A 15778-nucleotide genomic window follows, 5' to 3' on the forward strand; every position below is an offset into this window, starting at 1 on the left:
TGATTGTAACGTGTGTGGACAAACTAAAAGTTAGGACCATGATTAATACACTCTGTGTGATAACATGGGGAGAGGAGGGGGGTCCCATCTCAATCCCACAAAGACAGCCTCTGGACTGGAGCAGCCTTGTGACCATTGGCCTTGCAATTCTTGATGCAGTGTGCGGTGGGGTCTGGAGCCAGAAGCTCTGGCTTATATTTGCCATTAGGGACCTAGAAGATACATTACAGTATTTTTGTCCTTCTTCCACTAAGGCAGGCCATACACAGTGCAAATTTCTTTCCTGCAACCCGTAAATTTGCACAATTCCCCAGTCAACACAGACAGTGTTGACAGGGAATCAGCAATTGTCATCTCCCGGTGGGGGCAGGCGAGGGGGAACCATCCCTGCCGGGAGAAGACAGTGACTATTGCTAATGGCTATAGCAGCCACTAGCGATATTTGCAAGAGAATCTGCCAGGCTGGTTGTACTCAAGTTGATCGAAAGAATAAATTGGTACATTTAGCCTGCCCATAAACGGTTCGAATCTCCCCGGCCTAAGTCATGTTTTGTTTACTCTGTTTAGTGGTTCTCTGAACTATTTAGGTAGATGTCTGAATACACACAAAGGAATCTTTAAAAGAACACTGCCATTATGGACTTGTCTTTAAAGGAGTTGTAAACCCTCGTGGTTTTTCACCTTAATGCATAGAAAAACCTCCTGTGCTGCAGCTTCCCCCCAGAGCCCCCCCCCCCCCCCCATTTTTTTCTTACCTGAGCCTGATTATTCCAGCAACGGGGACGAGCACAGCAGCTCCAGCTACTGTCTCCGTCCTTATTGGATAGATTGATAGCAGCAGGAGCCATTGGCTACCACTGCGGCCAATCAAATCCAGTGTCTGTGTCAATGGACGCAGCAGCAAAACTGGAGAGCGCGCCCGCACGAATTCCCCCATGGAAAGCGGCTCTCCGTGGGGGCACTCGATGAAGAGGAGGAGCCAGGAGCACCACCGGGGGACCCCAGAAAATGAGGATCGGGGTCGCTCTGTGCAAAACCCTTGCACAGAGCAGGTAAGTATAACATGTTTGTGCAGGTTGTTTTTTTTTTTTTAAATAACAATCACTTTAAAGGTACGGTCTATACTTAGTATGTCACAGCCCTTGCACAAGCATGTGCCTTCCAGCTCTGTGACTCATCAAGCAATGACAGAAGCATAAGGACGATGTTAAAACACGTCAGTAGTGGAAGTTCTAGTAATTCCATCTTTGCAGATTCAGGGTTTTAGAGCTAGCAGAAGCCTGCAGTAATATATAAACACAATGAAATACTACGCAAACCTGTGCAAACATTTTCTATGAAAAGTTATCCCACGATGTTGTATGCCAGATACACCCAAAACAGTTTTAGTTTTTAGTGGGTTGAATGATTTGTGGCCTTGTTATCGCTCTCAATGACTTCAGTTGTGCCTGCTCCCAGACGTTGCTGTCTCATAGCTGCTTCACCTGGGGATTAAGATGCCATTAGGTGTATTTGATGCCATAATCTGCTTGGTAAGGACAGACAGTTTTGGTAGAACTGTGAATCATGTTGCACAAAGATGGTTACTTTATTCATTTTTTATCTCCAGGGAACCGTCATCATCACAGATCTGTCCTCATTGCACTATGATAAGAGTAACTGGAAGTATCCCCATGAGTTTAATCCTGAGAACTTTCTGAACAAGGATGGAGAACTGATGAAAGCAGAATCTTTCCTACCTTTCTCTGCAGGTAAAATTGGTCACAGGGGATATGGTAACAGTGGGGGCGATTTACTAAAACTGGTGTACACAGAATCTGGGGCAGCTGTGCATAGTAGCCAATCAGCTTTTAGAATTTATTGTCAAAGCTTAATTGAACAAGCTGAAGTTAGAAGCTGATTGGTTACTATTCACAGCAGCATCAGATTCTGCGTGCACCTGTTTTAGTAAATTTCCCCCAATGGGTCAACATGTTATAGACATAGCTGTGTTTAAACATCTTGTTTGCCGCTTATAGAGCACGTCACTGAATCATCACATGTTCATCTGGGTGGGGTTAGTTGACTGTACAGTACTATTCACTATGTAAATCTTTTTAAAGGGAATTAGTTATTAACCTAAGCATTGGTGGGTAAAGAGCAAGGATGTGATTTAACATAGTGGTCTTCTGTTAGTTTATGGAGCTTGTGCATATACACTATATTACCAAAAGTATTGGGACACCTGCCTTTCCACACACATGAACTTCAATAACATTCCAGTCTCAGTCCATAGGGTTCAATATTGAGTTGGCCCACCCTTTGCAGCTATAGCAGCTTCAACTCTTCTGGGAAGGTTGTCCACAAGGTTTAGGAGTGTGTCTATGGGAATGTTTGACCATTCTTCCAGAAGCACATTTGTGAGGTCAGGCACTGATGAGGAAGAGAAGGCCTGGCTCGCAGTCTCCACTCTAATTCATCCCAAAGGTGATGTATCAGTTTGCAGGTCAGTCAAGTTCCTCCACCCCAAACTCGCTCATCCATGCACCCGATAGCCGATCGAACAATCAGCATGAGTGAGAATGCCTAGACAGGTAAGTGCCCTAATATTAAAAGTCAGCAGCTACAGTATTTGTAGCTGCTGACTTGCTTTTTCTGAAGGAGCCTGGAGCTCCTCTTTAAACTCGCATTTGTGTCCCTCTTTCTGTGTGGAAGGAAAAAAAGCTAAAGAACTACTCGTCCACTTCAGCACTGCCCTCCACATACCATTTATTAATTCATAAAAGCAAATGTTATACTCACAGGATAGGTTAACAATTAACCATTTATAGTAACGGTGCAGGGCTTAAATCATGATCCAAAAAGGACAATTCAGGAACAAGAGTTCAATGGTAGTTCAATCTGCGATAGGCAGGGAATAGGAAGACCCATCACCAGCAACCAACAAAACAGCCGCTTACTCCATGTAGTGGACCCTCATAACAAAGGTCACATCAGCATATATGAAGTAAACTCAGGTAAGAAGGAAGCCCATCAATCTTCATACACGCAGTGGCAGTAGACCAAATAGTGGATGCAGCAATCCTGGATATAACTCTCCTTGTTCAAAATTACACTCGAGTGGTAGTCATCACATATATGTCATCCCATGCAGACAAAAGGAGATAAACCTCATTGCGCAGTACATCATGACAGTATTTATTCAGGTAAAAACGATTGAAATTGCACTCACATTGCTGACAAACAAAAAACAAGCTTTGTTTGTGTATATACAGTCTCTCCCCACCAGAAAGATGGCCGCCGTGTCCCAGCTTGCAGTAGCGTCACATTGCCGACTCCTCCCTGGGAGTTGTACTATTCATTAGCTACACTTGGCAGAAGTTTCCTAATTAATACTTGTGTGGGTCAGCCTTTATGATTAATATTGCAATTTATTTCTGCAGTTTGTAGATTAGCATTATATATTGTAGCACCCCCTACCATAAGGTAGGTGCTAGAATAGGATTTTCTGGGTTTAAAGCTTTCAGTGTAGGAAAATTTAGCCAGGGCTGTGCTTTATTATTATGTGTTTTGATTTGGGACTGGGAGTGTTTGGTGTAGTGGTGGGTGTGACCACCTGTGCTCTGACTCAGAGGCGCCTCCCTGCTTTCAGGAAGATTGTTCTGGAACAGAGGTTGGACCTGAGGTTTGAGTGGCAAGCAGCTCATGTGAGGAGCTCTGACCAATTACCAGTCGGTGTTGGCAGGGGGCAGGCCTCCCATATAAGCTGAGGTCACATGCTGCTAGGGAGGAGTTCTGAAGGAGCAGGAAAAGGAGAATGGAGTTATAGGTAGCTGCCGCAGGGCGTCCCCACGTGGGGGGGCACGCCGAGTGAGGAGGAGGGATGGAGGAGCTGCTAGGATGTATTCCTGGATAAAGATCTTCACCATGGTGTTGGTGTCAGGCTGCTGTGACTGGGGAACATAGGACTTGCACACAGGAGGAGATCGGTGAAGGAGAAGCAATAGTAGGATCGAGGAGAGTAGATCAACGTTCTGTGACCGGGGAACACAGAACTTGCCTTTTTGGAGAAGGTCAGTGTGAACTAAGCAAGAGGAGAATTGTTGAGAGTAGTGCAGAATGCAGTGGCCGGGGAACACAGCGTTTGCAGTTATGGACTGGCTGGGAACAGTAGTCCGCTTATTACCATGTGCTAGGCCGTCGGGGAGAGGTACCGAGTATCTCTGGCCTGGTAAAGCACTTTGGTAATACCTTGCAAGAGACTGTGTAGCTACCAAATTCACTAAGCCTCCGGGGAGAGGTATTGCATGTCTCTGGCCTATTGATTAGCTAAAGCCACACCATTCAGAGATTTTACTACAGTAACAAAGTACAGCCAGCAAGCTAGGGTTATTTAGAGTGATCCCTTCTTGTTCTATTGGAAGTGAAGCAACAGTAATCTAACAGTTTTGCAGTAGAGGATTTGTACAAGAAGAAAAGAATTCATAGGAGTAATATTCTGCAGGAGTCAGTGCAGAGGAGGAGGAGCAATAGTCTGCAGAGGAGATATTCAGAGGAAATAGACTGTGAATGTTAGAGGTGCGTCATTTCAAGGCTAAAGCTGCTAATCATTGTCTTACCAATGTGATGACAATTCAATAAGTGCTATGGGCATCCCATATCTTCCTTTACCCCAACCAAGTTGTATCCCGCAATAAACGCAACAAAACTACGCAAATGACTGCTCATTGTCTCAAGTGATATATGGGGGTCTGGCAGCAGGGTGATTTGGTGGATTGTTTGCCAGTAGTGCTCAAACCATGGCTACAATATGGTTTACAAAATGTTTTGCTGTTGATTGTTTTTTAACTACTGACCATTTATGCAAACATAGGTCCAAGCAGCAAATTTTCCCATCAAAAGTTAAATGTTTGTTTATCTACACTTCATTATTATACATGCAATTTGATGAAAAACAATAATTGAGTTGGAATGAATAACAATTTCACCAAATATTAACATATTTACAGACGTCCTGTACAGTACATCTAAAGATAAAATTCAAATTTCTTCATCAAGTGTTATGCCCCGTACACACGGTCGGACATTAATTGGACATTCCCACAAAATCCTAGGATTTTTTCCGACGGATGTTGGCTCAAACTTGCCTTGCATACACACGGTCACACAAAGTTGTCGGAAAATCTGATCATTCTGAACGCGGTGACGTAAAACACGTACGTCGGGACTATAAACGGGGCAGTAGTCAATAGCTTTCATCTCTTTATTTATTGTGAGCATGCGTGGCACTTTGTGCGTCGGATTTGTGTACACACGATCGGAAATTCCGACAACGGATTTTGTTGTCGGAAAATTTTATAGCAAGCTCTCAAACTTTGTGTGTCGGAAAATCCGATGGAAAATGTGTGATGGAGCCTACACACAGTCGGAATTTCCCACAACAAGGTCCTATCACACATTTTCCGTCTGAAAATCCGACCGTGTGTACGGGGCATTAATTAGCACTGTCTACATTGCATATACATTGCCAAACCTCAGAGTGATGCTAGTATTGGTGTCAGCGAGCAAACCAACCTAACCCCCCTGCCCCCGGTTATGGGGGGTTAGGTTGGTTTGCTCCTTAACACCAATGCCTGGATATAAAACCAAAGCCCTAGTGTTTCCTGTATGTGTTTGAAGGGTTGACCAAAATGGGATTTACATTTTATCCATGGAATGGATGTATTCTTCATTGCCCATTCATGCCCATTTTACCATCCCCATGAAAGGTTTAAGGTAGTTTAAAGTAGTTTGCCTCACATTTTGTCTACTTTAATATTTTAGAATTTTTCTATGTATATATTTTAAAGTTCCAGTCACAAGACGCCTTCCCAGAACTGGACGACATTCGGCTATAGCGTGGTCGGCAAGTAGTTAAGACCTGGTTAACATACATATACGTCGCCAGGTTGAAGTGGTTATGCTGAGATGATGCCTACAGCTACAAGCATCATCCCAGTATGTTTTTTTTTTTCAGCCGACAATGCTTTTTGTTGTAAAAGCGATCCTAGCAACTAATTAGCTGCTGGATTGCTTTTACAGGCGGTGGAAGGGGTCGGCCCCTCTCCCCCACCACTTTCCACCACCTTCCTGCACTGTCCCATCCCTGGACTGTCCCTGATTATCTCTATGGTCTAAGAAACCGGTAGCAATAAGTATTTTGTCACTTCTGGTTTTGCACGGATGTAAACAAGCCATTACTGGCTTGTGAAAGCATCTGGTCAAACCAATTTTAGTTTGATCTGATGCTTTTAAGGGCAGAGGAGAGATCTGGGGTCCAATAGACCAAAGATCTCTCAGTAAAGAGTACCTGTCACTGCCCATGCCCATGCTATCACAAGTGATGTTGTTCATCCCCTGTGATAGCAATAAATGTAAAGAAACAGTGTAAAAAAAAAATGTAAATTTAAAGCACCTCTGTCTCCCTGTGCTCTTGCGCAAAAGCGAAAACACGCATTGGTTCCGCATGCATACGTAAACAGAAATTGCACCACACATGTGAGATATTATCACAAACGTCAGATCGAGAACAATAATTCTAGCACCAGACCCCTTATCTAAATCTAAAGTGGTAACCTGCAAAGGCTTTTAAAGTGTTGCCTATGGATAATTTAATGTACTGTAGTTTTTCCCTGTTCCTCGGGTGAGCGCAATTTTAAAGCATGACATGTTTGGGATCTATTTACTTGGCGTAACATCATCTTTTATATGTAACCAAAAATTGGGTATTATATGTGTACACTAAAAGTGTTTTTTTTTAAAAAAAAAATAGTGTTTAAAAAAACCGCTGCGCAAATACCGCATGACATAATAAAAAAGGCAAAACCCACCATTTTATTCTCTAGGGTCCCTGTTTAAAAATATATATAATCAGTGGCGGAATTATAGGGGTCGCTGAGATCGCCATGGCGACTGGGCTAGGGTGACCACATTTCCAAACTGCCATTCAGGGACAATTTTGCCAAGGACCGGGGGGGGGGTTGTGTTGAATGTAGTTTCGGGGTTGGCGGGGTTTCGGCGGCGAGTGATTTGTCGGGTGAATGGCTGGTTTTAGCACTTATATCATCCCAATACCCTGCTTATATCATCACTTATACCATCCCAACACCATGCTTGAAATCTATTTCTATTATTACATTGTAATAATAGACTCCCCTCCCTTAGTACAGACCCCCTTCCCTCAGTATAGACCCCCCCCCTCAGTACGGACCCCCCCTCTACTAACTGTAGACCCCCTCCCTCAGTCCGGCCCCCTCTCCACTAAGTATAAGCCCCCTCCCTCAGTACGGGCCCCCCCAATAACTATAGGCCCCCTCCCTCAGTACGGACCCCCCACTAACTATAGACCCCCTCCCTCAGTACGGACCCCCCTCTCCACTAAGTATAGGCCCCCTCCCTCAGTACAGACCCTCCCACTAACTATAGACAACCTCCCTCAGTACGGACCCCCCTCCACTAACTAAAGACCCCCTCCCTCAGTATGGCCCCCTCAACTAATTGTAGGCCCCCTCCCGCAGTACAGACCCCCCCACTAACTATAGGCCCCCTCCCTCAGTACGAACCCCCCTCTCCACTAAGTATATACCCCCTCAGTAAAGACCCCCCTCCATCAAGTATAGATCCCCCTCTCAGTACAGACTTCCCCCCTCAGTATAGACCCCCCCACTAAGTACAGACCCCTTCTCCATCAGTATAGACCCCCTGACTAAGTATAGACCCCCCTCTCTCATTATAGACCCCCCCAAGTACAGAACCCCCCACTAAGTACACACACCCCCACAGTAGTACAGTACAGACACCTCACTAAGTAGAGAACCCCCCACAGTACAGACCCCCCCCTTCCACTTGTGCTAGAGTAGTGGAGAGGTGGGTGTCAGAAACATGCAGAAATGGGGGGGCACCTTTTACCCTTTTCCTGATCACTGTCCCTGTCCCTCCTCTGTCTATCTACATACACATAATATAAGCTTAGAACAGACCTCGGATCAGCGCCAGGAATCTACAGTGGTGTCCCTCTTCCCTCTCCATGTACTTGTAAATAGCCTAGGAGGGGGAGGCGGCTTCAGTCTGCTCTGCGGTACAAGGCAGGGAGACATCCAGCAGAGCTGCGGAGATGGTAACAGTGCCGGTGGATTTGTGTCTTTGGGGCTGCCTCCGCTGACAGCCTTGTCCGGCATGGTGGAGAGCATTAGGCGCGGAGGAGGAGAAAGTTAACTTCTCCTCCGCTTGGCATGCTGAGCAAAGTCGCGCTGTGAGGTCACTGGTTGCTAGCCGCCAGGCGGCTATAGCAACCAGTGACCAGAGTCTCTGGTGGAGCTGGAGGCAGAGCGAGCACCAGTGCTATGGCGGGGTTTGCTCGCTCTGTCAATTCCATTACAGGACACTGTATTGTCCCAGAATGAAGGTGCCCGGAACCCGGGACAGACCTGCCAATTGCGGGAATGTCCCGGGCAATCCGGGACACGTGGGCACCCTAGACTGGGCCCCTTGCTGCAGGAGGCCCTTGTGGCTGCAATTGATGGGTTTTTTTCAGAATTTTTCAGTTTGCTTGCGCACCAGCCGCCACTGGTTTATATGTGCGTGCATATGTGCATATATATATATATATATATATATATATATATATATATATATATATATATATATATATATATCTGTGTGTGTTTTTATACATGTGTGTGTGTTTACATGTATGTATGCACATTTTAGGTATACGCTTTTAATCCTGACCCCCTATACCTGTACAATCAGAACCGATTTTTTATTTTTTTTTGCTTGTTCATAGTACTGGCAAAAAAAATGCTGTTCCTCTGAAAAGCGATCCATTCTCAGATCGCTTTTCAGAGGCATTTGACAGCCGGTAAAGAGGCAATATGTTGCCTACTGACCGCCTGTTTTAACCCTTATGCATCATCACTATACTGCAACTGCATGCAATGCACACAGTTGAGGGGTGGTTGCAGTGCAGCCCCATTCACCTAGGGGTGTACTTCAAGGGTGCCCTGACTGGAAAAAGATTGAGAAACACCAACATAGAGGAACCGATCTCTCCATTTTCCTCCTGCGGCTGCTGAATGCCTGTGGGAGGGAGAGGGGGAGAAGCAGGGGGAAATGAAGAAATCGGTTACTTTATATGCAGCCACCCACTTGTGACCGGGCCTTGGTGTTCCACCATCAGGCTCGGAGGAAAGAGCCCTGTCCGGGGGTCAGGGGGGCCCTCCATGGTTTCTTGCATTGGGGCCCTGAGGGTTCTAGTTACGCCACTGTATATAATGTTTGGGGGCTCTATGTAATTTTCTAGCAAAATGCTGGTTTTTACCTTTACAGTATGTGAGAATTATCAGAATAGGCCTGGTCTTTTAAACATTAGCTAATCATAATTTTTTTTTATATATAAATAAACTATTATTTTCCAGCCACACTTTCTGTAATACCCTACCCTCTCCTTACAAATCTTTTTTTTTCTATTTTAAGCACATAGTTCATCCTTAGCAAAAAATTAGTAAATGCACCAACATTGCTAAAATAATAAGTGCATTTACTAAATGTTCACATTTTGGCCTGCAGAGTATTACAACCACATGAGTGTGTCATGGGTGGGATGCACAGTCCCCTGCATTGTGAGCCCCAAGTTCATACAGAGGTACTGCCCTTCTGTCATGGGCCTGACCTGAGGGTAGTATTTGCTGGACTACAATTACAGCAAAACATATCACTGCACTGCTGCTGGCCTGCTGAGTCCCTCTCCTGCAGTGGAAGATGGGACTTGTAGTATATCAATTCAGTGATGCCTGTGAATGGATGATTCGACTTGGATGGCACAGCCACGCACAGTCACACTAAACAAAAAGAGAATAAAGAAATAAGCACTTCACTATATTTGTAGGCACGGCTTTTTTTCTCAAACAATGGGTGCTGAAACTCAACCACGACCCCCCAAAACCCCTCCCCCTACACACACCCTCCAAATCACATCAAATAGTGGGTGTGGTCAATCACATTTCACAAACAGTAGGAGGGTCTTAAAGGTCATTAAATACCAGGATTGCATTACACACAGAGTGCAGATCTGTCACTTGTAAACACAGAAACTGGACTTTTGTGTATACAAGTGATAGTGGTGGGCAGGGAGCAAAGGGTCTGAGCCAGAGGTGGTGGAACTGAGTTCCACCAAGTTCCCCCTGAAAAAAAGCCCTGTTTGTAGGGACCAATGATAGTTTGTATTTGGAATGGTGTACGCTACCATGCTTTATGTTATACCCTAAGTATGGGGTTATTATGGTCCTGAAAAGTAGACTATGCCTTTAAAAGAACATTTTTATTAAAAACAATATAGTTAAAAGGGTTGTCAAAAACAAACATGACCTGTCCAAAGATAGTCAGCACTAGGATGGAATTTGTGTGGATTGCTATCCATTACCTATCATAATAATAATTCTGCACCTTTCTTTAGCTACTTTCCTTTCACCTATTCCACATCTTGTTTCGTCACATCATGCTTACAAGTATCTCACATACTCCTTTGCAGGGCTGGTCTTCTCTGAACTACTCTACACTCAGAAGATTTAGGTTTTCACAATATCTTTTTAACAGCACATAAGTTGTCAATCAAATCATGTGAGTGAAGAGGGGAGGGGGGCTGAGCCACACTGTGTGTGTGTCAATAGCCCTGCTTGGGATTGAGCCTGCACAAGTGCCTCCATAGCAACCGCTGCCTGGCGGAGGACCCCAGAAGACTATGTTCAGGGCCACCCTGTGCAAAACCATTGCACAGATCAGGTAAGTATGACATGTTTGTTAGTGAAAAAGAAAAAATTAAACCTTTACGATCACTTTAATGTCCTTGTCAATGTTCTGGTCACTCACATTTAAACTTTACAACCATGCAATAATAATGATTTTGCTCTGTTTCAGGTCCTCGAGCTTGCCTTGGGGAGAATCTGGCCCGAATGGAGATCTTCCTCTTCTTTACTGTTATGCTCACACACTTTGAGTTCCATTTACCAGACCCCAAGTCTCCTGCAGATCTCACCCCAGTATTTGGGATCTCTCAGGCTCCTAAGAGTTACAAGATGAGGCTGGTTCCTCGCACCTAAAACTAATCGCCTAAAGTCAATCAGGACAAACAATCAAGCATTTGAGTATCTCACCCTTCATAATGCACTCAGGCTCCATGTGCTATGGAACATATGGATGGATAGCTGTTTGCAGTTACTGTGTTGTGTTTCAGATGTTTTAATTAAGTAATGTTAAATACGATTTTCTTAAGGGTAAAGGGTATATTGACATTGTAAAGTCCTTTACAAGACAAGTTCACTTAAAAAAAACAGCAAACCCTCCATAGCCCCCTAACTAATCAAATCTAAAAATGTAAAAAAGTTGATATCAGTTTACAGCTGAATTTATATATCCACCTTCCTTCCAGTCAGTGTGGCTCAAACCTTATCACTTTTTTGATCCTCTATGGTGTGGTATGGCCAACAGCCTGTCACAGAGGCTTTTCTGTATTAATGTACAGAAAAAGGCACCAAACCAAACCAAGAGTCCAAGATGCTTTTAAGTATTCAAATATGTATCACATAAAATAATCTAATGCGTTGCAGGAGCCAAAACACTCCTTCATCAGGGCTAAAAAAGTGGCCTATGACTTGAAAGGACGCAACAAAAACTATAACCAGATTAATATATATTGGATGGAATTATAAACAATTTAGCAACCAGCATCTGCAGAGACAACAAATACTTTGGTCAGGAGTATGTAACATTCAGTACAAAAGAAAAGGAAGGATGGCGCAAAGATCAGAGCACACACACAGCATTAATATCATTAACATCAAAATCAATAAATATAATGAAGATGCTCAATGCTGGATAGAAATTAAAAACAATAGGTCCTGATAAAAATATACCGTATATAGTCCAAATAGACAGCACCAGCAGCAGCTCCCTTGGGAGTTGAAGCAAACTCTGGAAACAGAGTGCGTTCCACGCTGGTGCGCACACCGGTTAGCAGGATCTAGGCTGGCCCTCTCCAACACCCCGCTGATCTACCCACTGCAGCCCGCTGGGACACAGCTATGGATGACATCTCGGACCTCACAGTGACCCTATAGTGACCTTGGTTTTCGTTGTTACATATGCCCGATCCTCACAGATGTTATGTGAGTAGCCAATTGGCTTTGTATAGAATAAGGTGTTTTTAACTTACTGCACTTAGTCTGGCGCACCTTGTCCATAACATTCAGTACAGCATAAAGATTCCAGCGGTTATAATTAAGGAACATAGTTTCCCTTACATTGCTGATTATTTGAAGGTAAAAAATATTCCAGCATAGGTGGTCAGAGGGAAAAATGTGTGGCTTTATTAGTCAGTGGAAGGAAAATGTCCATCATTTTTGGGTCAGTGGACGGAAAACTTGCCCAGTTGTTAGTGGGAGAAAAAGATCAGCACCCCATAATATTCAGATTCTTCTTAACACTCAGACCTGAGATCAAGCCGCCAACATTCTTTAAATTGCTCTTCAGTCCTCAGATCAGTCTCCACCCCCCCCCCCACCCCCTTTTATTCTACCTTCAGACCTCAGATCAACTCCCTCCTTTACCCTCTTTCACAACCCTTTCAGACCAGCACGGCACTTCAATACATAGTGAGGGAGTCTATTCCCAGACTTCTCTTGTGGCCCTTTGTCGTGTGTTATTTTTGTCACATGATTAGAAATCGGAAGTGAGGCTACATTTCCCCCACTCTTCTGTACCAGCAACATGCTGGTTGGGAGTCTGATACGAACACCAGGTGCTGGAGTAAATGTTCTTGTCTCTGGCACCAGGACATGGGGTGCGTGATGATAATAAGGTCTAACAAACCCCAAACTTTGTGGAGGGAATGGGGAGAAGTCATACTGAACACAGTGCCATCTTCAGTTCTCAAACACTCATAAGTGAATAATAAAAATAGTCGGATCTAAATCTCATGTCTGTGGTAGGCATTCATGGGAGGTAACACATTACAGTCCAGTTTAAGACAGATTGACACAAAACAGACTATTTAGAGAAAATGCAGGTGGGTCATAAAGCCTCTAAGGCAGGAGTAGGCAACCTTGGCCCTCCAGCTGTGGTGAAACTACAAATCCCATCATGGCTCTGCCTCTAGAAGTCATGCCTGTGATTGTCAGGGTCTTGCAATGTCTCATGGGACTTGTAGTTCCACCACAGCTGGAGGGCCGAGGTTGCCTACCCCTGATCTAAGGCTTAGTTCACACCTATGCATGCAGCTGTAGGAATCTCAGTAATTCCCGCAACCGAAAATGCACTGTTCTAGGAAAATGTGCGGGGCTGCCATTCATTCATGTAAATTGCAGTGCGTGTGCGGGAACAACAGGGAAATCGAATGGTCACAATGACCATATGATTTTAATGTGGGGCACGTTTTGAAAAAGGTGCATGCAACCTTTTTTCTGCGGGACACAAAGGCACGGCAGCCTATTGAAATGAATGGGCTGCCGAGTCTGTGCAAAAGCGGGCCGCAGAAACGCACAGATGTGAACCTAGGGTAACAGAGTTCTGAAACTCTGGTAGTAAATGGCTATCAATAACTAGTCATAAAACAGTCTAGGACAATACACATCTGTGGGTCTGGTTTCACTTATACTACAATAAAAATTGATCACGTCTAAAAAAGATCAGTTGGATACCAACCACTCCTATATTACCTGGTTTAGCAGACTGATGAAACACATTAAGGCTCGGTTTCCACTATTGCGTCCCCAAAGTCGCACGATTTACAGTGAGACTTTGCAATGCGATGTTTGATGCGATGTCATGCGACTGGTGAGAACCATGGGAGAACAAGTTGCACCGAAGTCGGAACAAAGTAGTACAAAAACCTTTTTTGGAGTCGCTGCGACATGAGTCGCACCAATTAGAACGGGGACCATTGAAATACATTGAAATACATGTATTTTGACTTGTTATGCGCCTTCACATGTGTCAAGTCGCACAACAACTCGCAGTAGTGGAAACAGAGCCTAAATCTCCTAACCAATTACATGCATATTAGATCATATTTGATCTCTATTGAATCATCATACTTTTAATCTGTTCAAGAATACAGTAAGATGGTTGCCAGATTGTGAAACCTGGTCAGATGGAAACAAATATATAATTAGCGCAATTGGCATTAAGGGAGTGTCCAGTGGAGCATAATAAAACACTTCAATATCCCTTCAGAACACCCTTCAGACCCTTAGAATCGTTGTATAATGTCTGTAAATCCCATTTCCAAAGACCAGAAAAGATGACTGCATTTGCTGTTCTGTAGTTCTCTTTTTAATATTAAAAACAGCTAAGGATATTGAGAGAGCCATGTTTTTGAGCCAGAGACTGACCAACCAGACTGGACTTTTTTTTTGCAAATGAATTAGGCTCTGCACAAAACCAAAGACCAGGCGATCTTTGCTAAGTACTTTTGACGTTTAATCTTGTTTATTTTACTGTTGCTTATTGTCTGCTTTGTTTTTAATTAAAATTATAGTTAAAATTGTTAAGCATTGATTTTGAATGCTGTAATCAGAAATTAAACAAACTTTTTTTGTCACTTTGAAGAAGACTACCATATTGTAAACTCTGTTACAATCCTAAATCCTGTCCGGAGTATGGCCATGATACATACATTTCTTTTGAAAGATCATTTATTTTGTCATGTTTTATGAAAACACATCAAAAGTCCTGCATGCCGCATCTTTGGTGCACTTTCAGAAAACATGGCAAAAATGGGCACAGACAGAAACAATGGGACCCCAGCTAAATATGTGGGTAAAACGTATGAAAACTGCACATACTTCAGCACTGCAACCAAACCACAATACACCAGTTTGAACCCGGCCTAAGGCTGCATTCACACCTGAGCGTTCTGCTAATGTGAGCAAAAGCATCTGTTTTTGTACATGAAATATGCACAAAACACGTTTCACACTTGGTATGCCAATTATTGTCAATGGCACCTCACATGTGCCAAACTGATGTGCATTTTTGCAAACATCAAAAGTGTCAAGATGCGCAAAGTTCAAGCTCAAAAAAGATACATGGACTTCTTTGGTGCACTTGTCACACATAGGGCAGCTCACTAAAACAAACTGTCTGCCCTGAGCATGTAGTGCGAAAACGCGTACACAAAAAAAGTGTGCAAATGTTCATGAGACACTAGGCATGAACAATGTAAATGTAATTGCTTTGTAAGCCATCCCTCGTACCTCATTTAGAAGCAACAAATTGTCATGTCTGAGTCTTCAGAACCAGTTCCTGGGCACTCCAATCTTCAGCCTTGGCTGAAGGTGAGACTTTGAGAGGAGGAGAACACCGCAATTTCCTAGATGCCTGGGATCCCCCCGTGTGTGGCATTGTGTGGATGGCAGATTGAATTGCACCTTCTTTTTTGCTTTCTTACCCTCCAAGTTTGTTGCATGTGTTCACCTGTGTGCCTTATGTGGTGTGGGGGAATGATTAGTGTGTTCCTTATTTACTTTGTTCAATGAAACTGAAAGAAAACATGAACTGTATATACTGTAAAATGTGTGTATAGCAGATAATGACTCCGATTTCAGCCCGAATTACGCCTGTCCCAAAGCGCAAATTTGTGCACCTCTGGAACCACCCTACTCCATAACATTCCTGGCACCCCCAACCACCGGATACAGGCTTTACGCCTGGAAATGCCCAACTGCCTCCCCTCCGGCCTAATATCACCCCGTTTTGCCCCCAAAAA

The 15778-nt window shown here is 43.9% G+C and overlaps 1 protein-coding gene across 1 annotated transcript in view; it reads left to right on the forward strand.

The window, feature by feature from the left end:
* LOC141112540 (cytochrome P450 2J6-like) overlaps positions 1-14611 on the forward strand; it is a 62050-nt gene extending 47439 nt beyond the window's left edge. Inside the window, exons 8-9 of the mRNA XM_073605457.1 lie at positions 1610-1751; positions 10933-14611. Coding sequence (XP_073461558.1) covers positions 1610-1751; positions 10933-11114 — 324 coding nt within the window. The 3' untranslated portion in view covers positions 11115-14611. The remainder of the gene's footprint in view (positions 1-1609; positions 1752-10932) is intronic.
* The last annotated feature ends 1167 nt before the right edge of the window (positions 14612-15778 follow it).

The sequence above is a fragment of the Aquarana catesbeiana genome, linkage group LG11, assembly GCF_042186555.1.
Source record: "Aquarana catesbeiana isolate 2022-GZ linkage group LG11, ASM4218655v1, whole genome shotgun sequence".
Classification (NCBI taxonomy): Eukaryota; Metazoa; Chordata; class Amphibia; order Anura; family Ranidae; genus Aquarana; species Aquarana catesbeiana.